This window comes from Mobula birostris, chromosome 1 (assembly GCF_030028105.1).
Source record: "Mobula birostris isolate sMobBir1 chromosome 1, sMobBir1.hap1, whole genome shotgun sequence".
In the NCBI taxonomy this organism is placed as follows: Eukaryota; Metazoa; Chordata; class Chondrichthyes; order Myliobatiformes; family Myliobatidae; genus Mobula; species Mobula birostris.
The window spans coordinates 54,300,200-54,328,091 of NC_092370.1; the positions used below are offsets into that span (position 1 = coordinate 54,300,200).

The 27,892-nt window shown below is 38.9% G+C and overlaps 1 protein-coding gene across 4 annotated transcripts in view; it reads left to right on the top strand.

The window, feature by feature from the left end:
• Positions 1-27,892, top strand: part of LOC140198123 (nucleolar protein 4-like) — a 322,379-nt gene that overhangs the window by 251,295 nt on the left and 43,192 nt on the right. For 3 of the 4 annotated variants that reach the window (XM_072259187.1, XM_072259335.1, XM_072259269.1), the window contains exon 8: positions 6,976-7,155. In XM_072259187.1, coding sequence (XP_072115288.1) covers positions 6,976-7,155 — 180 coding nt within the window. Of the gene's footprint in view, positions 1-6,975; positions 7,156-22,117; positions 22,310-27,892 lie in introns of all 4 variants that reach the window. The other variant, XM_072259109.1, reaches the window with a different exon arrangement.

Genomic DNA, 27,892 nt, shown 5'->3' on the forward strand with positions numbered 1-27,892 from the left:
GAGGGAGACAGAAGGTAAGAAATTATAGGCCAGTTGGCCTGACCTCTGGTTGGAAGATGTTGGAGTCAATTATTAAGGATGAAGTCACAGGATACTTGGAAGCACATGGTAAAATAGGCCAAAGTCAGCATGGGGAAATCTTGCCTGAAGAAATCTGTTGGAATTCTTTGAGGAAATAAACATCAGGATGAAGGAGAATTAGTGGAAGTTGTGTACTTGGTCTTTCAGAAGTCCCTTGACAAGGTGCCACACAAGATGAGAGCCCATGATATTACAGGAAGGATACTAGCATTGAAGGAGGATTGGCTGATTGGCAGGAGGCAAAGAGTGAGAATAAATGGAGACTTTTCTGGTTGGCTACCAGTGACTAGTGGTGTTCTGCAGGGGTTGGTGTGGGGATCACTTCTTTTGACATTATATGTCAATGATTTGACGAATGGAATTGATGTTTTGTGACCAAGTTTGTGGACTATGTGAAGATACGTGGAGAGCCAGTTAGAGTTGAGGAAAACTGCAGAAGGACTTAGACAGATGAGGAGAATAGGCAAAGAAGTGACAGATGGTATACAATGTTGGGAAGTATATGACCATGCAATTTGGTAGGAGGAACAAAAACGTAGACTATTTTCTAAAAGGGCAGAAAATTCAAAAATTCAAGGTGCTAAGGGTCTTGGGTGACCTCATGCAGGATCCCTAAAGTTTAACATGCAGGTTGAGTTGGTGGTAAGGAAGTCAAATGTAATGTTAGCATTCATTTCACAAGGACAAGAATATGAAAGTAAAGATGTAGGACTGAGGGTTTACAAGGCACTGGTGATATCTCACTGAGCATTGTGAGCAGTTTTAGTACCTTTCTCTAAGAAAGGATATGCTGATATTGGGGTGAGTTCAGAGGATTTTCATAAGAATGATTCTGGCACAGATAGAGTGGATGTAGAGAGAATGTTTCCTACAGTGGGAGTTCTAGGACCAGAGGGCACAGATTAGATGGAGATTGTCATAGTCAGGTTGTGTTTGGATTAAAATCCATGCTGCTCTTAGCTAGAAATCATATTGTGGACATGTTTTTCCATCAACACATTAATTAATCCTTATTGTCTTGTAGGTTTAAGCAGTTCTTCATTACTTTCATGCAGTAACTTCTTTAAACCATAACTTTTTAATGCGGTTGCTGTCAAAAGAATGTATTGCCTTAATTAGTTTTACTGTAGCAATTTGCAGATTATGTAGCTGTAATCTGTCAGAATTGATTAGCCCAGTTTTTCCTCAGTGATGCCTTTTCTCTGTATTCACTACTCATGCTTCCCATTTCCCCAACTTCCCCACATCCTGATTGCAAGTCTGTCTGGCTCTGGCTACCCTCGAGCAATGAGGCTTTGACTGGGAGCAGGATCCCCTGTGACATAACTGACACATCTGAGCTGATTGGACTAGCTTTGCTTGCCCATGACATTTCTTTTTAATTCGTCAATACCTGATAAAATCTTACTCCCAGATTAGCTGTAAAAGTTTTCAGTGTTTCTGTATAGCTCTAACATTCGTAAGGCCAGTGATGTTGTAGGGATGGAACTGGACTCTCTGATGGTGGTGTCTGAAAAGAGGATGCTGGTCAATGTCTCCCATCCACTACATAATGTACTGGGTGGGCACAGGAGTACATTCAGTCAGAGACTCATTCCTCCGAGATGCAGCACAGAGTGTCATAGGAAGTCATTCCTGCCTGTGGCCATCAAATTTTACAACTCCTCCCATGGAGGGTCAGAGGACCCTGAGCCGATAGGCTGGTCCTGGACTTATTTCATAATTTACTGGCATAATTTACATATTACTATTTAACTATTTATGGTTCTATTACTATTTATTATTTATGGAGCAACTGTAACGAAAACCAATTTCCCCTGGGATCAATAAAGTATGACTATGACTATTCTAAGCCATTTAAAAACATGGAAGATACAAAAACAAAATTAAACATGATACGCAATCACATAAAAAGACAAATAATTATAAATAATGTAATTTATTCTAATCTTCCCTGACTACCCTATAGCCCTGCAGTTGTCATTTAAGATAATTGATCTATCCTGGCACAGAACCTGAGACCAAATTCCCCGAAGTAAATGCCAGGGATTATGTGTAAACTCCTGTTCTATCATTGACTGCATGGAATGTCCAGCTGAGGAATGGAGCCAGGATGTCACAGGCTAAACTCAGCTGGTAAGTTCAGGACTTAGGTGTCAAGGTGGGAATCATAGAAACATAGAAAACCCACAGCACAATACAGGCCCTTTGGCCCACATGTATTTACTTTAGAAATTACCTAGGATCACCCATAGCTAGCTTCATGTACCTATCCAGGAGTCTCTTAAAAGACCCTATTGTATCTGCCTCCACCACCGATGCCGGCAACCCATTCCACACACTCACCACTCTCTGCATAAAAAAATTAACCCTGACATCTCCTGTATACCAAGCACCTTAAAGCAGTGCTCTCTCGTGTAAGCCAATTCAGCCCTGAGAAAAAGCCTCTGACAATCCACACAATCAATGCCTGTCATCATCTTATACACCTATCAGGTCAACCTCTAACCCTCTGCCGCTCCAAGGAGAAAAGGCTAAGCTTACTCAACCTATTCTCATAAGGCATGCTCCCCAATCCAGGCAACATCCTTGTAAATCCCCTCTGCACCTTTTCTATAGCTTACACATACTTCCTGTAGTGAGGCGACCAGAACTGAGCACAGTACTCCAAGTGGGGTCTGACCAGGATCCTATATAGCTGCATCATTACTTCTTGGCTCTTAAACTCAAACCCACGGTAGACGAAATCCAATGCACCATATGCCTTCTTAACCACAGTGTCAAACTGCGCAGCAGCTTTGAGTGTCCTATGGACTCGGACCCCAAGTTCCCTCTGATCTTCCACACTGCCAAGAGTCTTACCATTAATACTATATTCTCCCATCGTATTTGACCTACCAAAATGAACCACCTCACAATTATCTGGGTTGAACTCCATCTGGCACCTCTTAGCCCAGTTACGCATCCTTTCGATGGTCCGCTGTAACCTCTGTCAGCCCTCCACAAAATCCACAACACCCCCAACCTTTGTGTCATCAGCAAATTTACTAACCCATCCCTCCAGTTCCTCATCTAGGTCATTTATAAAAATCACGAAAAGTAAGGGTACCAGAACAAATCCCTGAAGCATACCACTGGTCACCGACCTCCATGCAGAATATGACCTGTCTACAACCACTCTTTGACTTCTGTTGTCAAGCCAATTATGGATCCACAAAGCAAGGTCCCCTTGGATCCCATGCCTCTTTACTTTCTGAATAATCCCTGCATGGGTTACCTTATCAAATGCCTTGTCGAAATGCATGCTTCTCAGGATCTTTTCCATCAACTTACCAACCACTGAAGTAATACTTACTGGTCTATAATTTTCTGGGCTATCTCTACTCCCTTTCTTGAATAAGGGAACAACATTTGCAACCGTCCAATCTTGCAGAACCTCTCCCGTCTCCATTGATGATGCAAAGATCATTGCCAGAGGCTCGGAATCTCCTCTCTTGCCTCTCACAGTAGCCTGGGGTACATCTCATCTCATCCCGGAGACTTTCCAAAAGTTCCAACACATCCTCTTTCTTGATGTCAATATGCTCAAGCTTTCCAATCCGCTGTATGTCATCCCTATAATCCCCAAGATCCTTTTCCGTAGTGAACACTGAAGCAAAGTATTCATTAAGTAGCTCCGGTAACTCCTCCAGTTCCATGCACACTTTCCCACTGTCACACTTGATAGGTTCTATTCTTTCACATCTTATCCTCTTGCTCTTCACATACTTGTAGAATGCCTTGGGGTTTTCCTTAATCCTGCTTGCCAATACCTTCTCATAGCCCCTTCTGGCTCTCCTAATTTCATGCTTAAGCTCCTTTCTGCCAGCCTCATAATTTTCTTAATCTCTATCATTACCTAGCTTTTCGAACCTTTCGTAAGCTATTTTTTTTTTTTCTTGACTGGATTTTCAACAGCCTTCGTACACCATGGTTCCATTACCCTACTATCCTTTCCCTGTCTCATTGGAACGTACCTATGCAGAATGCCACACAAGTATCCCCTGAACATTTGCCACATTTCTGCCGTACATTTCCCTGAGACATCTGTTTCCAATTTATGCTTCCAAGTTTCTGTCTGATAGCTTCATATTTCCTCTTAATCCAATTAAATGTTATCCTAGCTTGTCTGTTCCTATCCCTCTCCAATGCTATGGTAAAGGAGATAGAATTGTGATCACTATCTCCAAGATGCTCTCCCACTGAGAGACCTGACACCTGACCGGGTTCATTTCCCAATACCAGATCAAGTACAGCTCTCCTCTTGAAGGCTTATCTACATATTGTGTCAGGAAACCTTCCTGAACACACCTAACAAACTCCACCCTATCTAAACCCCTTGCTCTCGGGAGATGCCAATCAATATTTGGGAAATTAAAATCTCCCACCACAACATCCTTGTTATTATTATGCTTTTCCTTGTCTGCTCCTTGATGTCCCTGTTACTATTGGGTGGTCTATAAAAAAAGCAGCCAGTAGAGTTATTGACCCCTTCCTATTTTTAACTTCCATCCACAGAGACTCAATAGACAATCTCTCCATGACTTCTTCCTCTTCTGCAGCCATGACACTATCTCTGATCAACCGTGCCATGCCCCCACTTCTTTTTCCTCCCTCCCTGTCCTTTCTGAAACATCTAAAGCCTGGCACTCTAAGTAACCATTCCTGCCCTTGAGCCATCTAAGTCTCTGTAATGGCCACAAAATCATAGGTCCAAGTACTGATCCACGCGCTAAGCTCATCCCCTTAGTTCATGATGCTTCTTGCATTAAAATAGACACATCTCACCATCAGTCTGAGCGCATCCCTTCTCTGTCACCTGCCTATCCTCCCTCTCGCACTGTCTCCAAGCTTTCTCTATTTGTGAGCCAACAGCCCCTTCCTCTGTTTCTTCAGTTTGGTTCCCACCTCTAGCAATTCTAGTTTAAACTCTCCCCAATAACCTTAGCAGACCTCCCTGCCAGGATATTGGTCCCCATCGGATTCAAGTGCAACCCGTCCTTTTTGTACAGGTCACGCCTGCCCCAAAAGAGGTCCCAATGAGCCAGACATCTGAACCCCTGCCTCCTGCTCCAATCCCTCAGGCTCACATTCATCCTTCACCTCACTCTATTCCTACACTCACTGTCGCGTGGCAGAGACAGTAATCCCAAGATGATTACCTTTGAGGTCCTGCTTCTCAATTTCCTTCTTAACTCCCTGTAGTTTGTTTTCAGGACCCTCTCCCTTTTCCTACCTATGTCGTTGGTACCAATATGTACCACGACCTCTGGCTGTTCACCTTCCGACTTCATGATATCGTGGACGCGATCAAAAGCATTCAGAATTTTGAAACTTATTGGCATTTACACTGAGATATGCTAGTAGATTACACATTGAACTGCCAGTGAAACCCGACCAAGTCTGGGTACTGAAGTTATTATCATAATGGTACATGGAAAGACTTATTCTTGGACTGATGTAGGTACCAATTCCAACTGCTTCCTACCAGCGACAACAGCGAATACAGTACATCCTTTGTTCACTGTGGATTTCTGGGAGCAAGATTTCTACTGCAGCTCAGAAATACTGAATGGTTGCTTTCTCTCATGTACCCCTTCTTACTGAAATCCTTTCATATCTTAAATTGATATATTTCTTTAAAACTACATTCTTTCATAGAGGTGATATTCTGTCTGGACTATCGGATAATATAGAGGAAACAGTGTTACTAGGCATCAGGTTCATTAATTCTATTAAGTGATAAAGATCTCAGGTGTCGGTGATGCTGTTGAAGAATTCTCTAAAAAGCACTAAAGTGCATCTTGTAAATAGTACACTGTAGTTGTAATATATCCTTAATAAGAGATAGTGAATGATTACTGAGGTAGAATATTTTGCTGTGAACAGTTGAGCATTTTGAGTGTTATTCCCGCTGTCACCTTTCATGTAAGTGGAGAGCAGCAAATGGAGTTTGTATCGCTGCCGGAGATGGAGTGAGTGATTTGGAGGGGAGTCTACGTGGAAGGGCTTCAATGCCTGTCCACAAGGTTGGATCACTCCAAGTGCCGAGCCAATTCAGGGAGCTTGAGCACAGCTTCAGGATGGACAGCCCAAGTGTATCCTGGTGCCAGGGCCTGGCTCCTAGAGCGAGGTACTACCCAGTGCTTGGCACTGACAGTCTGGAAATCTGAGTGTCAGGAACAGAGGTAAGGGTTGGGTTGATTTCGCTCGCATTCCCACAAATGTCTATTCCTTTCTCCAGAGCGCAGGGGCTGTGAGCTGATCTGGCTGCTCTGCAGTTTTGCCCCACGGGTGTGATAACCTGGGACTGAGGCTTGGGCCTACCCGAGCTGCTCCAGGAGTGAACCTAGGACTCAGTCTAGTTCAGAATGCTATTGGCTTGCTTCAATTGTTTGCATGATTTCTGTTTCTTTCTCTCTCTTTCTCCATGCAGTGGTTTTTGGTCTTTTTGTATAATTAGGTTATTCCGGTTTCTTGCTTTGTAGCTGCCTGTAAGCAAAGAAATTTCAAGGTGTATTACTTGTACATTCTTTGATAATAAATGTGCTTTAAATCTTGAATCTTTGATGGGAGGGATTGTGACGGTTATGATGCAGATGCAAGTGAATGGGACTAGGCAGAATAATAGTTCAGCATGGACTAGAAGAGTTGAAGGACTTGTTTCTATGCTGTAGTACTTTAACTATGACACAATAAAAAATATTGGTATCCTAGTTTTGAATATTTCTATTTAACAACAGAGAGATAATGTTTATTTTTGTTTAGCCATGAAGGTATTTTTTACTTTTTTTTAGTCAAGCATTTAATTATATAGGCTAATTCTGTTTTATGTCTCTTTTTTTTCCAATTCAGTCACCGGCACATAGCTACTCCAGTTATGATTCACTTAGAAATGAAAGTGTAGGAGGTGGCCCTGAAGATCTGACTGTGAATAGAATTATTGAAGATGATGATGACCAAGATGACCATGATGATGTTGAGAAGATTATTGAATCAGATGGAGCAGAATCTGAACGCCTAAAAGCTTTTAATGTAAGTAACATCAAGGTTTTCCTGTATATCTCAGTACTGTGTACATTTATACAATAGTGAAAATAAATATATAATTTTTTTTTCTTAAGGTATACGCCATTTGTTATATCCCAGTAGTATTTTTCCTCTTTCAGTGGAGTTACAGGAATTACGGAACAGGAGGGGCCACTTTATTCACTGCATATGAACCGATACTAAAATTATTCAAATCCTATTTCCTCATATGTTTGTAAAATTCCTCTCTGAACACTTCTTTTTGTGATGTATACTGCCTCAATAGTTTCTTGTGGTACAGCATCCCATTTTCTAGTAATCCTCCCTCTGAAAGCAATTCTTTAACATTCACTGTTGTTCTACCCATAACTTTAAGTATTTACACCCTATTATTGATTAATAATTAACTAGTGGAAATTATATTTGACCATTTTTCCTTTCAAAAATTTTTAGCATTAGCAACTTTGTAGAGAGTTTTACAGTTAATTTCTTTTATTTATTTGAAAGCATTGTTTTGTAACTTATTAATTTCTTGTTCCTGGTATAATGTTAGTGAATTCACTTTTGTAGCATTAGTGTCTTTTTAATGAAGATATTCACATAAAATCAAAAAGTGTTTCTAATTATGGACAAACAAACACTGTATGCACAAAGAATGTAATTTCTTTGCTTTAGATTTCAGTGATACGATGTTTATAACCCAGGATTCTAATTTCCACATTTTGTTTTGTGTTTTTTTTTTACTTGTAATCACATCTTTAATATCAAGTTTGTGATAAAGCATATTCATAATGCAAAATCATAATAGTACTAACATTCTTCTGTAATGTCAGAAGTGATTTAATTATATCATTGTTCAGTGCTATCTGAAACATGTTGAAATTTTTTTTAGGTGTCTATTTGCCTGTTCAATAGAAGACAAAAAAAAGAACGGGATATGTAACATATTACCGATGGTTAAGGCAGCACAGCTGGACAAAATTATAAATTGTGATGTGAAACACAAGTAGATTCTAAACAAGTAAACTTGTAGCAGCTTCAAACACAATCTCAAACTCTTGAATTTGGAATGATTACTGGACGATTTACACTATAACTTTTAATTGTTATTTTGTGAATAGAAGTACACAAGTACTTGAAATTTTATTGCTACCGTTTATCACATTATAAGAAGTGATATTATACTACCTCATTAAAATTTGCTGAAATCTTGTTCATTGCATTACACTATGGGAGAACTATCTGCAATTTCCATTCATTAAAATCAATGGATTGCAATTCCAAGGGAACATATTTATGATTTTCTAATAAATCATGAATAGAAATACAAGTTCCTGCGAAAAAAGAATATCTCAGGACTTCCTCTCTACTACTCAACCCTCTGTTCAAATTTAAACTCTACTCCTAAAATCAAAGTTTTCTTCCTCTACTGCCCTTTTCAACCAATTTCATCTTATTGCCACCATTCATATTCTTACCCATTGCTCTGTCTCTTACTTCTGCTTCTATCTCAATTAATCTTCTCTACTCCTCTTTTTCTCACCATCAGTTTGCAGAAGGTGGGGATGCAGGAATGGTGTGAAGGACCATTATAGGAACATGACTTGGTAGATATACAAAATATTGCATTCAATGTGGAATCCTTGTGTAATGGATTTGTCAGGCATAGAAGAAAATGATTTAATGGAATCACTGAAGACTTAAATTATTTGCTCATTAGTGGGGGCTGGATGAAATTGGATAGGAAAATTATATCTATTAGAAGCAAGTAACAATGGTTAAGGAAGTGTGAAAAGTAACTTTAGTCACTAGGCTTTTTTGTGACATTTTTATGATGCTGCAGGTTAGAGATCAGATCTAGAATTAATACAGTATTGAAAAAAAAATCAGAGAAATTTAAGGTACTGAAGAAGAGTTTGGTTATTTTATCTATGTGGGGCCAAAAATTAACTAATTGGACTAAATCTATTTATTACTTATTGGCCAAAAGTCCTATGGACTATTGCCTGCAAGTACTCATCCATATGAAATGGTCCTCTGCCATTACTAACCCATCATTTTCAGACTAATAGCACTTTCAAGTGAATGATGGTTCCCTAAACCCGCACCAACGTACCTTGCTATGGTGATAGACACCAGAACAAACTAATAAAGGAAAATAAATTGCATGAATGTTAGAAAACTCTAGAGTATGAAATACACAGTATTAGCAGACTAAGGGAGATTGTGGAACAGACAAAAACAAGTTAACGGTGCATCTGTACAAATGTACAAAGTGCAATGAATAAATGTGGTAAACTACAGGAACAGAAAGGTTTTGTGAGAGAATGAAGTAGTGCAATAAACAATAATGGCTCAAAAATGGTAAGATGTGTGTGAAAAGGAAACTAAGATCAGCAAAGAGAGAATATGAAAGCAGAATAGTTAAAACAAAAGGAAATCCCTATGTTGTTAAGTTACATGTTAATGGCAAGTTTGTAGTAAGTTATGAGGTTAGGGACTAATATGCATGTGCAGATCTGCAGGACTTGGTTAGAATATTTACCAATATAGAGCGTAGGGATGGAAGGCTATTATTCTGGCCAGAGGTCCATGACCACAAAGATTGGTGTTGGGATCTCTATTGTTTGTGAAACAGACCAATGACTTGGATGGAAATGTAGATTGGTAGATTAGCACATTTGTGGATGATGCCAAAATTGCTGGAGTTATGGACAGTGTAAAAGGGTATTGAAAGTTACAGTATGATATAAATCAGTTACAGACATGGGCAGAGAAATGGCAGATGGAGCTAATCTAAGCAAGTGTGAGGTGTTGCACTTTGGGAGGTCAAAAGAAAGAAGAAAATATATAGTTAATGGTAGGTCCCTTAATAGAATTGAGGTACGGAGGAATTTTGGTGCTCAAATCTATAGTTCACTGAAAGTGGCTACAGTTGTGGATAGCATGTTGAAGAAGGCATATGGAACATTTGTCTTCATTGATGGGGGTTTTGAGTAAAATAGTACAGAAAATGTGTTGCATCTATACAAAACTATAGTCAATCAATTCTAGTTGCCCCATTATAGGAAGGATGTGGAGACTGAAAACAGTGCAGAAAAGGTTTACTAAGATGCTGCCTGGATTAGGGGGTTTGAGCTAAAGGAAAGGTCAGGCCAACTAAAAGTTTTCTCCCTAGAGCATTGTAGGATGAGGTGAAACCTGACAGAGGACAAAGGCAGTCAGTATCTTTTTCTATGGATAGAAATATTAAAACTCCAGAGGGCATGTTTTTAAATGTTGAAGGAGGAAGTATAAAAGTGACATGAGGGAGCAGGGGCAGTAGTGGAAGCAGGCAGTTTGGTGGAGCCTAAGAGGCTTCTAGGTAGACACATGAATATGAAGAGAATGGAAGGGTATGAATGATATACAGAAGACATTTAATATAAAATTGGCTTCAAGATTAGCACCAGTTGACTGAACAGCCTGTCTAGTATTGTGCTGTTCTATGTTCTATACATTGAGCTGCAGATAAGCAATAGCTTTTACTAAGGAAGAAGATATTGCCAAGGTCTTTGTTCATTGGAAAGGTAACAGAGGTAAAAGAGATAATTATAATCTCTGTCATCTGGGTAGATTTTCAGGAGGAGGGTGATAGAGTCCCATAAATGTTGGCTAGGAAGATTAGCAAAACTGAGGCCTGAGGCAGCATTGATCAAAAATAATCTAAGTTACAGAAAACAGAGTAATAGAACAGAATTCTTTTACAGAATGGAGGATAGTAGACTGGGATGCTTCTTAAAAAAATCTTTCTGGTCACACTTTATAATAATGGCTATGCTCACAAACTGAGTATTGAATTAATTAACATTCCCATTCCAACTAGAGTTCTGAAAGAGGTAGCTGAAGAGATCGTGGAGGCATTAGTAATGATCTTTCAAGAATCACTAGATTCTGCAATGGTTTTGGAAGACTGGGAAAAAAATCGCAAATTTCACTCCACTCTTCAAGAAGGGACAGAGGCAAAAGAAAGGAAACTATTGGCCAGTTAGTCTGACTTTAGTGGTTGAGAAGATGTTGGAGTTGATTATTAAGGATGAGGTCTCAGGGTAGTTGGAGGCTAATGATAAAATAGGTGATAATCAGCATGGTTTCCTCAATGGAAGATCTTGCCTGACTAATCTGTTGGAATTCTTTGAAGAAATAACAAGCAGGATAGACAAAGGAAAATCGGTTCATAGGACACTTCTATGCCTTGTTGTCCTCAGAAAAAAAAAGTATACTTGTGTCATGCTGGGGTTTGTTAATAACAAGATCACTATGAACTCCAGATTATGGTTGCTACTGGTTCATTACCTGAATGTTTTAAGTTTTAAGCTGATAAACTTCCATCTTTTAGTATCCTTAGTATTTTGGTTTCAAACGGGTGGAAATTTTATGTTAGCTGCAGCAAAAAGTACAAAGTCTTTTGTGGATTATTATATGAAAACTCTGGGATCCATAATAAAGCTATCACTTACACCCATCTGTCTTGATGGTTTGGGAGAAAAATGTAGGTAATTTAAGAGATTGTTTTCTGTAACTTTGCCAAACTCTTGTAGCCAGCTATTGTTGCTGAACTCATCCATACCTTTGTTACTTTCATACATAACTATTCCAATATTGTTACTTTCATACACAACTATTCCAATGTTGTCTGACTCCTGTATATTGTTAATTCATAATTCCTTTCTTGCTTGGTGAGAAGCATTTGCTATTCTTCTGAAAACTCTTAGTATTGAAATTCTTATATTTTCAAGTTCTTCCTGTGTTCTTGAATATTTTTGGAATCATTTGCAGCCATTTAATCTTGCCAGATTTCTGGAATACCCCAGTTCTGGTATTCTCAATTTTAACTGTTGCCTGACTCCCCAAAACCATGCCTGTCTAATGTTCCTTCCTATTTTATAAATTACTTCCTTGACAAAGTGTAGTTCATCTCTTGCAATTCAACTTCATCAGCCTAATGTCAAATGTTGTTGATTGCAAGCATGTGGAGAATCTTCAGTTATATTATGACATTAAAAACGTTATTTAAGTGCAAGTTGTTGTTAACAATCTTTATGCTTAACTTTATTCTTCTTGCACGTTAGCAATATATGATGATACATAATGAAACACACACGTAAATGCCATCAAATGAGGACACTGCATTTTGGGGGAAGTTGTACATCTGATCATCTGATCAATGCAGCGAGGCAGGCAGTGTCTATGATGGAATAAAAACTGTTAACATTTCGGGCTGAGACCCTTCATCGGGACTGGAAAGGAAGGGGACAAAAGCCAGAATGGCTTTTACCCATTCCTTTCTAGTCCCGGTGAAGGGTCACAGCCCAAAACATTGATTGTGTATTCCCCAGCATAGATGCCTAATTTGCTGAGTTTCTCCAGCATCCTGTATGTGTTAATCAGATGTACAACTTTCTTCAACTGAGGCGTCCCCATTTGACTGCATTGCCATGTGTGACACATTACACATCTACAACCTTTTGTGTTTACAAATGTAGCTCATATTAAGTAGCACATTAAATATAATATGCATTAATGTACTGTACATTGAGACTAGACATATGGTTTTAGACCATAGAAATGAGAAACCAAGGCTTTAATATCAGCCATATCAAATCACCTAGGTTACCTGCCAAATTGGATCACCTTTCAAAGGCATACCTGATTTTTTCACTCTCTGATTTTGTTAAATATTTGCTCACACTTATAAGAGCAAAATAAAACTTCACTGTGATTAAAAACAGGTTGATTTATTATTCAGGAAGATTACCTTGCCCAAAATGTCATTTTGTTAGATATTGCTTCTAAAATCATGAATTCCAGTGACCAAGAATTAATATCATTCCTATTTATAAATATTATAGCTGACACTTGTAAAACATATAATAATAAATAGCTTTCTTTACATTTATATTGGTTTTAAATGATTTATTTAAAACAGAATCATTGATGGGTATTTGATTTATTTTAATTATTGGATATATTATTTAACTGAAAAGTTTGCTTGCAATCAATAACTGAAAAGTTTGCTTGCAATCAATTAATGGGATTATAAAATACTTTAATTCAGAAAACCTTAGGTTGCACCACAAAAGGAGGCTATTCAATCCACCTTGCTAATACGAGCTAAAAATTGAGTTCTTGTAATAGACCTACAGCGCTTCCCAGCTCTCAGTCAGTAGCTTTTGTAGTTTATGATTCAACAAGCACCTTACAGATTCTTGTTAGAAATATAGAGTTCCAGATCTCCTCTGTTCTTGGGGATCCTCTTTCCTTTAATCAATTAACTTTGATCTCTTTTAAATAGTTTATAATCCTTAAAACTTAAATCTCTACCAAACTGTTGTGTCTATAGCTGTAACCTAATATGTTTTCAGAATGTTTCTACTCTTTATCTGCCATGGCCTGGCTCTTATATTCCTCATGCCTTCTTAACCACTCACCTAGCTGTCTGTGATGTTCAGGAGACATATACCATGACGTTCTTTGGTTCCTGTAAATTTTTTAATATCCTTCTATCTATCATGTATTCCTTTCCTCTCTTTGCCCTCCTGTCAATCACTTTGAAGTTTGCCACCTTGAGTAGATTTCATAACTGTAGTCCTGAAAACTCCACTGCAGCCCTCTAGTTCCTCCCATTAATGCTGCCTGGCCTGCTGAGTTCGTCCATCATTTTATAAGTGTTGCATGGATTGCCAGCATCTGCAGGTTTTCTTTTGTTTGCTTTATCATACTTAGTCAGTTTTTTAAACCAGCTTTCTATTTTAATTTGACTTGTACTTTCATGATAAATTTACCTGGTGAAAAGGCAAATGCTCTACCTTATTCTTCCTTGCTTCACTTAGTGTTATCAGTTGCAACCATTCTTTTACAAGGCCATGGTGATTCTCTTTGAATAACTTGTGCCTCTCTCGATACTTATTTATGCTGTCCTTCAGAACAATGTTTGTTAATTTTCCCATCACTAGCATTAGGCTCTCTGGCTTGTATTTGTTCAGTGTATACATTTTTCCTTTCCATTAACAGTCTTCAGAGTCCTCTAATGCCATGCCCATGGATATCCATGGTTAGGAAGTGAACCTGCACAGTTTCATAAATAAAACTGAAAATATTAGAAACATTCAAAGCTCAGTCACCATATATACAGCCCTGAGTTTCTTTTTCTCGTGGACATACTCAATAAATCCAATAACCATAATAGAATCATTGAAAGATTGCACCAACTGGGCATGCAGACAGTGTGCAAAAGACAATGAATTGTGCAAATACAAAAAGAAAGAAATAATAATAAATAAATAAACAATAAATATCGAGAACATGAGATACAGAGTCCTTGAAAGTGAGTCCATAGGTTGTGGGAACAGTTCAGTGATGGACCACATGAAGTTGAGTGAAGTTATCCCCTCTGGTTCAAGACCCTGATTGTTGAGGGGTAATAACTGTTCCTGAACCTGGTAGCACGAGTCTTTAGGCTGGTGTACCTTCTTCCTGATGGCAGTGTGACCTGGGTGATGGGGTCCCCTGATGCTTTCCTACGACAATGCTCTGTATAGATGTTCTTGTTGGTGGCAAGGGCTTTAACCATGATGGACTGGCCATATCCACTCTTTTTTGTGGGATTTTCTGTCCAAGGGCATTGGTGATTCTGGAGCTGTGATGCAAACAATCAATGTACTGTCCGCCGCACACCTATTGAAGTTTGTCAAAGTTTTAGATGCCATGCCGAATCTTCACCAACTTGTAAGAAAGTGGAGGCATGGCCGTGCTTTCAGTAGGTCAGGTGGTATCTATGGAAAGAGGATCAGAGTTAATGTTTTAGGTTGAAGGCCCTTCACAAATGGAAAAACAAGTTAGTCTTAGTCTTACTGAGTGATGGATAGGAGAAAGGTAATACCTCGCATAGGGTGAGACCATGGTTACTGAGGTAATTCTGGTGTTTATGGAGCCATGTAGTTAATAAACTAATGAGGAAAGGGTCTTCTAAGGCTTTGAAATGCAGGTCAGAGCTGTTGTTGAACTGGAACTTCAAGGGAAAATGCTACAAATGCCCAGCACATAAAACAGTATCCAAGATGGAGAGGAAACAAGTTAATACTACAGTTGGATAACCTTGCAGCAGAACTGGCCAGCTCCATCATAGACAGAAAAGTTAATTACCTGCGATTGTTGATTTGACGTTGAGACTCAGATACTCCAATGTACTTGGTTGGATCTTGTTGTACAGGAGGTCATGGACAGATAGGTCAAAGTGGAGATGGGACGGAGGAATAATGTGATGAATGACAATAGAGTCTTAGGGTTGCCCCTTTTGGTTGAACAGGAGTTCTCTCCCAAGCTGTTGTCTAATTGGCATTTGGTTTCTTTGTTGAAGTACAAGTGAATTGCTGTCTCTGCTCTTTTCTGCTGTAAGGTTATCCATCTGTAATATTGTAGTTTTTTTTTCTCTCTATAATCTGATTTGCTAGGTATTTTATCAACCCTTGGCGATTTATCTACTTAAATATGTACGTACCTTTAATTGGTTCTCTCCCTCTTTCTCTCTCTCTCCATTTATAATTTAATTAACCTTCCTGATTAATCTCAGTATCTATTTAATCATTCTCAATTGTTCAGACAAGCTCAAAGAATCAGAGTCAGTTTTAATATTACCAGATATGTTGTGAAATTTGTTGTTTTGCAGCAGCAGTACATTGAAATACAGTAATATAAATGATAAATTAGAATAAATATATAAAAAAGTAACTTAAGTAAGTAGCGTAAAAAGAGAGGGGGAAAATACTAAGGAAGTGTTCATGGGTTCATTGTCTATTCGGAAGTCTGATGGCAGAGGGGAAGAAGCTGTTCCTCAAACACTGAGTCTGTCATTAGGCTCCTCTGCCTCCTCCTTGATGGTAGCAATGGGAAGACGGCATGTCCTGGGTGATGGAGCCCTTAATGATGGAAGCAGCCTTTTGAAGGTTTCCTGGTTGCTGGGAGACTTGTACCCCTAATGGAGCTGGCTGAATTTACAACTTTCTACAGCTTTTTCCAATCCTGTGCAATGGCCCCTCCATACCAGATGGTGATGTAACCAGTTAGAACGCTCACCACCGTACATCTGTAGAAATTTGCAAATGTCTTTCTTGACATACTAATTCTCTCTAAACTCTGAATGAAATATAGCTGCAGTCGTGCCTTCTTTGTAATTGCATCCATATATTAGGCCCAGGATAGATCCTCAGAGATGTTGACACTTAGGAACTTGAAATTGCTCACTCTTTCCACTGCTGATCCCTCCGTGATGACTAGTGTGTCTTCGCTTGACTTGCGTTTCTTGAAGTCCACAATCAATTCCTTTGCCATACTGACATTGAGTGCAAGATTGTTGCCGTGACTGCAGTCAACCAGCTGATCTATCTTGCTCCTTATGCCTCTTCATTACATAAGAACATCAGAAATAGGAGCAGGAGTAGGCCACCCAGCCTATCGAGCCTGCCCTACCATTCAATAAGATCATGGCTGATCTGTCCGTAAACTCAGCTTCATCTACCTGCCTTTTCCCCATAACCCTTAATTCCCCTACTATGTAAGAACCTATCTCACTGTATCTTAAATATATTTAGTGAAGAAGACTCAACTGCTTCCCTGGGCAGAGAATTCCACAGATTCACCACTCTCTGGGAAAACAGTTTCTCCTCATCTCCAACCTAATTCTTCTCCTCTGAATCTTGAGGCAATGTCCCCTAGTTCTACTCTCACCTACCAATGGAAACAACTTTCCTACTTCTATCTTATTTATCCCTTTCAAAATTTTGTATGTTTCTATAAGATCCCCCCTCATTCTTCTGAATTCCAGAGAGTATAGTCCCAGGCGACTCAATCTCTCCTCATCGATTAACCCCTTCATCTCTGGAATCAACTTGGTGAAACTACTCTGCACTACCTCCAAAGCAAGTAAATTCTTCCTCAAGTATGGAGATCAGAACTGCACATAGTACTCCAGGTGTAGCCTCACTAGTACCTTGTATAGTTGCAGCATGACCTCCCTGCTCTTGAATTCAATCCCTCTAGCAATGAAGGCCAACATTCCGCTTGCCTTCTTAATAACCTGTTGCACCTGCAAGCCAACTTTTTGCGATTAATGCGCAAGTACTCCCAAGTCCCTCTGCACAACAGCATGCTGCAATCTTTCACCATTTAAATAATAATCTGCTCTTCTATTATTCCTTCCAAAGTGGGTGATCTCACATTTACCAACATTGTATTCCATCTGCCAGACCTTGGCCCACTCACTTAACCTGTCTATAGCCCCCTGCAGACTCTCCACATCCTCTGTACAATTTGCTTTTCCACTCAGTTTAGTATCATCAGCAAATTTTGCTATGCTACACTCAATCCCCTCTTCCAAATCATCAATGTAAATGGTAAACAGCTGTGGGCTCACCACTGACTGCCAACCGGAGAAACACCCATTTATACCAACTCTGCCTTCTATTGGTTAACCAATCCACTATCCATGCAAATACACTTCCTCTGACTCCATGCATCCATATCTTATTTACAAGTCTCTTGTGTGCACCTCATCAAGCACCTTCTGGAAATGTAAGTATACAACATCTACCTGTTCCCCTCTATCCACTCATTATGTCCTCAAAGAACTCCAGTAAGTTTGTGAAACAGGACCTTCCCTGTCTGAATCTATGCTGTGTCTGTCTAATGGAACCACTCCTTTCTAAATGTTTCGCTATTTCTTCCTTAAAGACAGGTTTAAAAAGTGGCGTGACATTTGCTGTCTTCCAATCTGCTGGGACCTACCCAGAGTCTAGAGAATTTTGGTAAATGATTACCCGCATGTCTACTATAACCTCTGCCAATTCCCTCAGCACCCTGGGATGCATCCCATCAGGACCAGGGGACTTATCTACCTTCAGGTCCTCTAGTTTGCTCATCACTATCTCTTTAGTGACAGTGATTTTAATCGAGGTCCTCACCTCCCATTTCGCCCATAACATCATTCTTTGGCATATTAGATGTGTCCTCCACTGTGAAGACTGACACAAGATAGTTGTTCAGTGCCTCAGCTATTTCCTTATCACCCAATATCAAATTCCCCTTCTCATCTTCCAAGGGACCTACATTGACTTTAGCCACCCTCTTCCGCTTTATATATTTATAAAAACTTTTGCTATCTGTTTTTATATTTTGTGCCAATTTACTTTCATACTCTATCTCCCCTTTCCTTACTTCTTGAAAATCTTGGACCATCTGAAATTGTCCAGCATGTCTGCTATGTTCCTGAAGGCACACAGTCATCCACACATATTTAATTGTGTTCCTCTTCAGAACACAAGCTATTGTTTTGGTCATCAATAGATCACCCCATCACATTTGTAAAGCATTTCAAATGTTTCATGTCATTATTTATTGCTTGCTCCTTTTTAAAATCTTAATTTCATCTCTGTTAGCTTCCTTATTTCTCTGGGCTTTCTCCTGTGTTTGCTCTTTGTATTTGTCACACATTCCCCTTTCCATTATCCTTATCTGTCAAGGCATTTATATTGACGTTTATGGGTGTCTAGGTTTGGAAGACCACATTTTTGTTTTACTATGAACCTATTTAGTCTGAAGCCTTGTATTATTATTCTCAAAGTATAGTGATTTAACTTAATGTAGCTGTAACCAGCCTTCTTAAATTGAATTGTACCTCAGCCTGGTAAAACTGAATCAGAATCAGATTTATCATCACTGTCTTAAATGACATGAAATTTGTTGTTTTATGGCAGCAATACAGTGCTAAGAATGGAATAATGAGGCAGTTCATGGGCTCATGGACCATTCAGAAATCTATTGGGAGAGGGGAAGAAGCTGTTTCTGAATCAATGAGTGTGGGTCTTCAGTTTCCTGTGACTCTTCCATGATGGTAGGAATGAGATGAAGACATATCCCTGATGGCATGGGTCCTTAATAATGCTGGATGCTGTCTTTTTGAGGCAACACCTCTTGAAAATGTTCTCAGTGGTGGGAGTGTTGTGCCTGTGATAGAGTTTGGTGGGTCTACAACCCTCTGCAGATTCTTGTGATTCTGTATGTTGGAGCCTCCGTGCCAGGCTGTGATGCAACCAGTCAGGATGATCTCCGCAGTACATCTATAGAAATTTGTAATAGTTTTTGGTGACATATCAAATCAACTCAAGCTCCTAACAAGGTGCAACCACTAGTTGCCTTCTTCATGATTGCTTTAATTGCAATCTTTTTTTTAATTGTCTACACTCTGCCCTTTTCTCTGCGAAATTTGAAGCACCATGATTGCATCAGATCGTACTCCATTGATAGATACATTTGTCTTTGCCCAGGTTTATTCCCTAAGCACTAGTCTAGTCACATTTACACTTTTGCTGAGCTTGCTTTTGATTTAAATAATTCCATCCAATAATCCTTCAATTCTATATGCTTTCTCTGTTACTATGCCAGATATGGCTGGGGTGCTTGAAGTTTCCTTCTACCACTATTTTGTTATTTTACCCTAAGTCTCACTTCTATCCAATATCCTGTTAGCCTCCTTTGTTACAAGGAGAATAACTCCACTTACTTCAATCTAGTCTTATAGCTGAAGTTTCTCATCCTTGGAGCCTTTCTGCTAAATCTTTTCTACACAGTCTGTAGGATTATCACACTTCTCTATAAAGTGGTGATCAGCATTAGCTATATTAGTACTGAAGTTGTGGCCTATCTAATGTTTTACAAATATAGACCTCTTTACACGTGTCCTCATATTTTCACTAACCATTCTGTCAGCAGTCCTGCCATCTTCAAACATTCATCTCCTCTTTCTTCTTCTGATTGTTAAGGGCAAATATTCTCTCAGCAACATAATTACCTTTTGTCCCATAGCTAAAGCATATATGGGGTCATTTGTTAATCTTTTTGCCATTTTACCTCTCCCATACTTGTAATTGTTTTTTTAAAATCAATCCTGTACATCTTTTTATTTTTCCTTCCTCCATGTCATTCAAAATCCCTATAACTTGAAACCATCTTACCTAGCCATTTTTGAGCATCATTTTGAAGATAGCAACAATTTATGTCTTTTCAATTCATCACTTTTACTTCCTAGATATTTTGAATTGAAGTACATCTAAATTTTTATCTATTCCTTTTCCCCCAGCTTTTAATTTCACTACCTTTTAAATTCATTATACTGCCTTCTAAACTCAAAGGAGAAACCAGTCTTTCCAATTTTGCCTTTCTTCTTTCCAAATCTTTCTGATACAAGTCCTGGTCCTGTTGAGGTTCAACCTTTTTGAGGGATGCTACCTCCCTCAAAATTAGTCCATTGCCCCAAGAACTTAAAGCCCTTCTTCCTACATCAGTCACACACTCGTTTGCATTTTCCTTCATTTCTGCACTCACCAGTGCTTGTTACCCGAGTACATCCTGAGTGTCCTATCTTTGAGATTGTGTCTTTAGCTGCCTATATAATCTGGCAACAGGGCTTCCACCTACTTTATACCTATATCATTGATACCAATATTGACCTCAACCTCTGATTCACTCACCTTCCCAAATTCCCCACCATCAGTTCCCTCGCTTTCTGTGGCTTCTCGGTGATATTTTTGACCCTGATACATTAGAATGAGAAAACCTTTGGAGAGAATATGTACACAGGGTCTCCTACATCATGGCTTAGGTCTCCCGTTTGCCAGATGTGACCAACTCCCTCTTCCTGTTGATGCAGATGTTATGGGGTGATCACCTCCAAGGGAAATTGTTTCAAGATTCGCTGTAATCACAAGCTGCTGCTCAGGAGCAAAAATCTGGATTTTAAACTCTTGCACAGGTGATTCTCCCTGTGAGATGCATCTTAAATTTCCTATGTGGCATTGAATGTGCATTCAGTAGAACAAGAAATATTGAGATACGAATTCACAATATAATGACCAAGAATTTTTTTAATTAAATGTGGTAGTCAATAGTAATTTCTTTTAAAAATAATGTTTCAACATTACCTTCATGAACAAAAAGCATTATCAAATAACTGTGCATGCAATGGACATATTAAATGTTATTTAATTTCAGCTATATCTAAAATGAAACTTATTTGTCATACAGAACTTTACTGGCAACTTTAGTTGTACAGAAATGTGAATTGTGTCAAATTTCAAAAATGTGTTAATGTATTATGATGTAGAATATTGTTGGTATTAAACTTGAATATCTTGTGTTTGTACATATACTTAACACCTTTTTGTTTATAAATTTATGCTTGAAATAAGATTGAGTTTGGTAGAATTGCAGGGGTAAAGCAGCAAATGCTGGGTAATATCATTAATTAGTAGCCATATACTTCCTTATTGATTACAGTGGTTGTAGCCAAAATATTCTGATTAGTTATTGAACAATAGTCTCCAGAATTAAGTTGCATAGGGGATGGCAGTCTGGTTGCACGGGATAGGGGAGTGCAGGTGATGATTCAAAGATCTACTTTGTTATATGATTACAATATTATAGAGAGTGATTAATGACCAGATTATACACTTTAAAGATGTGGCATATATTTATGAAATTCAAGATTCTTTGTGTTGTTGGACAGCCTGATATTTTTCTTTTATAGAACATAAAATTGTGAGTTCCTTAAGAATAATCCCTTATTTCAACTAACTGGATTGTATTTGATGATTTTTTAAAAATCCTTCTATGTTAAAATCGTTCTGCCTGAGGACAGTTGCAGATTTAAACACTTATTCATTGAGCTCGCACCCCAGTGAGAAGCCTCGCAAGACAAAAATACTAATTGGAAATTCAGTGCTAGAGTAGCACCCTTTCCATGCCAGTCTTTCATCATGTGGGGTTGCCTCCTGGTTGTGCGGTATCATTGAATTTATCCTATGGTATCCATTCAACAAAGAACCAAGTAGAGCAGTCGTCCAATGCATTCTTTCCTCTGTCTTCCTCTTACCAACAGATGTTTGTGAGGCTGTTTGTAGATGAAAACTTGGACCGAATGGTCCCCATTTCTAAGCAGCCTAAAGAAAAGATCCAGGCAATAATTGAATCATGCAGCCGGCAATTCCCTGAATATCAGGAGCGTGCCCGGAAGCGTATACGTACTTACCTCAAGTCCTGCAGGCGGATGAAAAAGAATGGTTTTGAGACGGTGAGTTGTACTGTCCAAATACAACCCATTCCCAGTCTGCATCCAGTTCCTGTGCATAAACTCATCACAAGATTTTTTTAATCCCTATCCCTCCCACTCCCAACCATTCTGATGATTTTTTTTAAACGTTATTTTTGATAACATAAGTTCAGAGACCTTTCCCTTTCATCTAAACCATATTTACTTTGCCTCACTGGTGTCTGGAAGAACATTTTATATGAATGTTATTACTTCAAAGGATGATAACTGAAGTTCCACATAAAATATTATGAACAGTATTCTGTTTCTAATGTACTGTACTTAACTACAAACTTTGTTCCATATTTATCTTTTGACATACTGAACACAAGATCATTTATAGTATGTGTGACTATTCTTTCTCCTCAGTCTGCTTAATAAATCACAGGTAACTAATTTCATGTACATAATTTAACAGTACTATGAATCAAATATCTGATGGAGATTGGGAGATGCATGGCATGTGGCTTTTGGCCCAATTAGTCATAATGTCTGAAGTATGCTGACATCTTATAGGATTTTCTGTGGTTATCTGGAATAACTTAGAACATACTTTTATAATCTATATCTCCATAACTGAAATAATATTGATACGAGATTGAGAATTTGAGCAGACCAAGATTGCTGCATTCCTTTTTTTTTTACTCAGAAGAACCAAAGAATTCACATTAATAGTTTCCTCAAGTCAGCAAACTAATTTCTAGTAAACACTAAATAGTACAGCACTTTAAGTAGATTTTAAGTGTGTGCTGTGTTGTATCATATCAATGAACATGCTTTGGAGTTCTCTGTTCCACTTTTAAGAACAGAGTTGCGGTAATAAAATTAATACAACTTAAGCAACCATGCTGTTGAAGAAATCAAATATATTTTATTCGCTCACTTCAGATCAGTTGTTACAGAATAATATTCACTTTTGCAGACTTCTCATTTCTTTAAAAACTAGGTTTCATCATGTTTAATCATAAAATTAAGTTATTTGAAAAACTGAACAGGACCAACTTGCTATATTAGTTTTTAAAACAGCTTTAAAAGTAAGTGTGTGTGTGTGTGTGTGTGTGTGCGCGCGCACGCGCACTTAAGTGGTAGATATTTAAGGTAGGTAAGAATTTAAAATTTTTCAACTTCAAAATTATCTGTTAGTTATTGTTGCATGAGATTTTTTGATGTGATTGTGCCATTTTGAATTTTTTTTTTGTAGATGTCCTAACTTCCAAATCTTTTCATTTAATATCCCTGTGAATTGGGATAACATTATAAAACTGCAGGAACTGTTCAATTCTGGAAGCATTTGTTTTTCTACAGCAATTTCATAAGCTTGGTTGCTTGCTGATTGCTTTTTTTGTGGATTATGTAATAATTAGTTGCAGAACTCATTTAAAGTCATATCAGCAAAAGGAATAATGAAGTCCTTTAGCATTGTTAGGTAGATCTGGAAGAGGTCTCTGGAACAGGAGGCCATTGAACTCTGCTAATCCTTTAGAGAATTTGCCATCTGTTGAAGTCAGAGGACACTGACATAGGGCAATGATTGTAAAAGTATATGAAGGGAAAGAAACTAGGGAGACCTGGATAAGAAGTTGACTGAATGATTAAGACTGGCAAGCTGCAAATTGACCAATGATCAAGCAAAAGGCTTCAATAAATTTTATTGAAATTAGTTATTAATTAAGAAGCAGTAACACCAAATCTCATGCTAGGAACAAAATTGAAAAAAGCAACAAAAACAAAAAATTAATAAACATATATACCTTCACTTTTTCCTGCATTTTTTAGTTATTCTGATCTTAGTTGTTGTATGTTATGCTCTCAGTCACAAAAGGACTGGACCTGGGTTAGATGTATATATATAGTTGGAATATACAGGTTTAATATTATATTTTTTTTTCCTTCAGTAACATGGTCATTCCATTCTTATCAGCAAACCATAGAATAAAATGAGTCTTGTAGCATGGAGTGACAGCAGAATAAATGTATCATGAAAAATTGGTATGATGAAAATGTAGATCAGAATCTTTGCTTTACTATGCTGCTTTAAAGATTTTTAGTAAGAGAATCTACAGTTCATTAATAGATCTAGCAGGCAATGTACATGTGGTTTGGCAAGTCAACAGCAGTATGTTTTGTGTGTGCCAGAGTATAGAAAGCCTTTTCCCTTTGGCTTTTTAGATTTTTGCAGTCCTCTCAAGGGTCCAAGGAGGAATAATCGGAACCTCTATTTATTTCGCTCTTGAATTTTTCTTCGCAAGCTTTCTTTGCCTCTTTCATACACAATACAATTGGGTTTAGATGCATATCAAGGTATGAGCAGGAGTATTACGTCACTCTGCAAATGCAGATTGTATGCAATGCAGAGCATTTGCCACAAGGGAAGTATGTGTCCAGCATTGTAATGAATCTTAAGTGGGATAAGAAGGTGTTAAATTGTAAAAGTGCACATTTTTGGCAGGTGAATCATTTGCAGATCTATGCAGAAAGAAAGTATTACACTGATGTTCATGTTAGCTCTTTCTCCTCTCAAGTCAAGAGCTGGAACAGAAAACTATTCAGAATATTTAGATATCTGCAATAAGGAAACAGGCCTGGCATAAAAGTCAAAATAGCCTGCTTCACTTTCAGGAGAGTCGCAAATGTGTAATGCATTGTACTTCCTAATAAGAGAATGCTCTTGGGAACCTTTGACAATAAGATCAATTTGAAATTTGATTTTTAAAAACAGAGTTTGAAGAATAGACACACCAAAGGTAACAGGTAAGAAAGAATGAAAATTTACAAACTAAGCAGTTAACAGCAAATTACCAACTACAGAGAACAGTTTTCTTCTACATGTATATAAAAAAAATTGACCTAAAAACAGCCAAGACACAATGTCATTAAAAATTACACTTGATTGATTTTAACTTTTTATTTGGATTGGCTTTAAACAATATGATGTTGAACACTGAACATTAATTCAAAAACTGGGCTTAATGCTGTTGAGCTTCGACATATTGTCAGGTCAATCTGTAGCTGATTAAACATTAAGGGGCTAGTTTTTACAAACAAATGAATTGCTCATTAACATACTAAATATTAGCAGACTGTACTTCCACTATATATTCAGCAGCGCACATAAAAGTTGCTGGTGAACGCAGCAGGCCAGGCAGCATCTCTAGGAAGAGGTGCAGTTGACGTTTCAGGCTGAGACCCTTCGTCAGGACTAACTGAAGGAAGAGTGAGTAAGGGATTTGAAAGTTGGAGGGGGAGGGGGAGGGGGAAGATCCAAAATGATAGGAGAAGACAGGAGGGGGAGGGATGGAGCCAAGAGCTGGACAGGTGATAGGCAAAAGGGGGTACGAGAGGATCATGGGACAGGAGGTCCGGGAAGAAAGACAAGGGGGGGGGGAAACCCAGAGGATGGGCAAGGGATATATTCAGAGGGACAGAGGGAGAAAAAGGAGAGTGAGAGAAAGAATGTGTGTATAAAAATAAGTAACAGATGGGGTATGAGGGGGAGGTGGGGCATTAGCAGAAGTTAGAGAAGTTGATGTTCATGCCATCAGGTTGGAGGCTACCCAGACGGAATATAAGGTGTTGTTCCTCCAACCTGAGTGTGGCTTCATCTTTACAGTAGAGGAGGCTGTGGATAGGCATGTCAGAATGGGAATGGGATGTGGAATTAAAATGTGTGGCCACTGGGAGATCCTGCTTTCTCTGGCAGACAGAGCATAGATGTTCAGCAGAGCAGTCTCCCAGTCTGCGTCGGGTCTGGCCAATATATAAAAGGCCACATCGGGAGCACTGGACGCAGTATATCACCCCAGCCGACTCACAGGTGAAGTGTTGCCTCACCTGGAAGGACTGTTTGGGGCCCTGAATGGTGGTAAGGGAGGAAGTGTAAGGGCATGTGTAGCACTTGTTCTGCTTACACGGATAAGTGCCAGGAGGGAGATCAGTGGGGAGGATGGGGGGGACGAATGGACAAGGGAGTCGCGTAGGGAGCGATCCCTGCGGAATGCAGGGGGGAGGAGGGAAGGATGTGCTTAGCGGTGGGATCCCGTTGGAGGTGGCGGAAGTTGCGGAGAATAATATGTTGGACCCGGAGGCTGGTGGGGTGGATCTCCCAGTGGCCACACATTTTAATTCCACATCCCATTCCCATTCTGACATGTCTATCCACAGCCTCCTCTACTGTAAAGATGAAGCCACCCTCAGGTTGGAGGAACAACACCTTATATTCTGTCTGGGTAGCCTCCAACCTGATGGCATGAACATCGACTTCTCTAACTTCCGCTAATGCCCCACCTCCCCCTCGTACCCCATCTGTTACTTATTTTTATACACACATTCTTTCTCTCACTCTGCTTTTTCTCCCTCTGTCCCTCTGAATATACCCCTTGCCCATTCTCTGGGTTCACCCCCCCCCCTTGTCATTCTTCCCGGACCTCCTGTCCCATGCTCCTCTCATATCCCTTTTGCCAATCACCTGTCCAGCTCTTGGCTCTATCCCTCCCCCTCCTGTCTTCTCCTATCATTTTGTATCTCCCCCTCCCCCTCCCCCTCTCAAATCCCTTACTCACTCTTCCTTCAGTTAGTCCTGACGAAGGGTCTCGGCCTGAAACGTCGACTGCACTTCTTCCTAGAGATGCTGCCTGGCCTGCTGCGTTCACCAGCAACTTTTATGTGTGTTGCTTGAATTTCCAGCATCTGCAGAATTCCTGTTGTTTGCGTTTATATATTCAGCAGCATTGTTTTTCATGTACTTTGTTTACATCAGAATATGTCTGAAAATCCATGTTTGAAGTTTAATAAAATTGTATTAAAATCTGCAAAGTGCAAAACCTGCAACCATATGATAGTGTACAATAATATGTTAACTTTTTTTTCTCATGACGCAATCATGCTTATGGGGCAGTGGTTAAAGAGTAAGCATGAATCTGATGAACAAGAGGCCATGAATGGGTTTTCTAAAGTTTTAACATTATTAACTTGTTTTGTAATTCTCAATGTAACAAAATATCCAAAATTTCTTGAAGTTAATTGAACATATTTAGTACTTTTAGAGACATTGGAGTAGGTAATCAAAATTGTTGGGAAAAATGTGTTTTATGGAGAAACTTATAATTTGAAAAAGGGTGGAAAGATGGAGAGCATGCAGGATGGATTTCTAGTACTTTATTTTCAGCTGGCATGACTCACTGCTGTAAACAATGATATATTGAAATTTAGGGAAAATTAAAAAGGCTAGCATTGGAGGAGCACAATTATCTTGGACAGTTATAGGTCTGGAGGAGATTATAGAGTTACAGAAACTGCTTTCTGTAAACAGTGACAGACATTTAGAAGTGGAGTTTCTTAAAAGTTCTCAATGTCAATAAACTAGTCTGTGGAAAATAATAAGTATACTGCTTTGGATACTGTTGGGGGAGACGATTTACCAAGAGGAAGCCACAGAAAACTCCAGAGACCGTAGTGCATAAAAAATCCCAGGAGATCAGCAGTTTCTGAGATACTAAACTGTGCATGTGGCACCAACAATCATTCCATGGTCAAAGATACTTTGATCATATTTCTTTCCCATTCTGA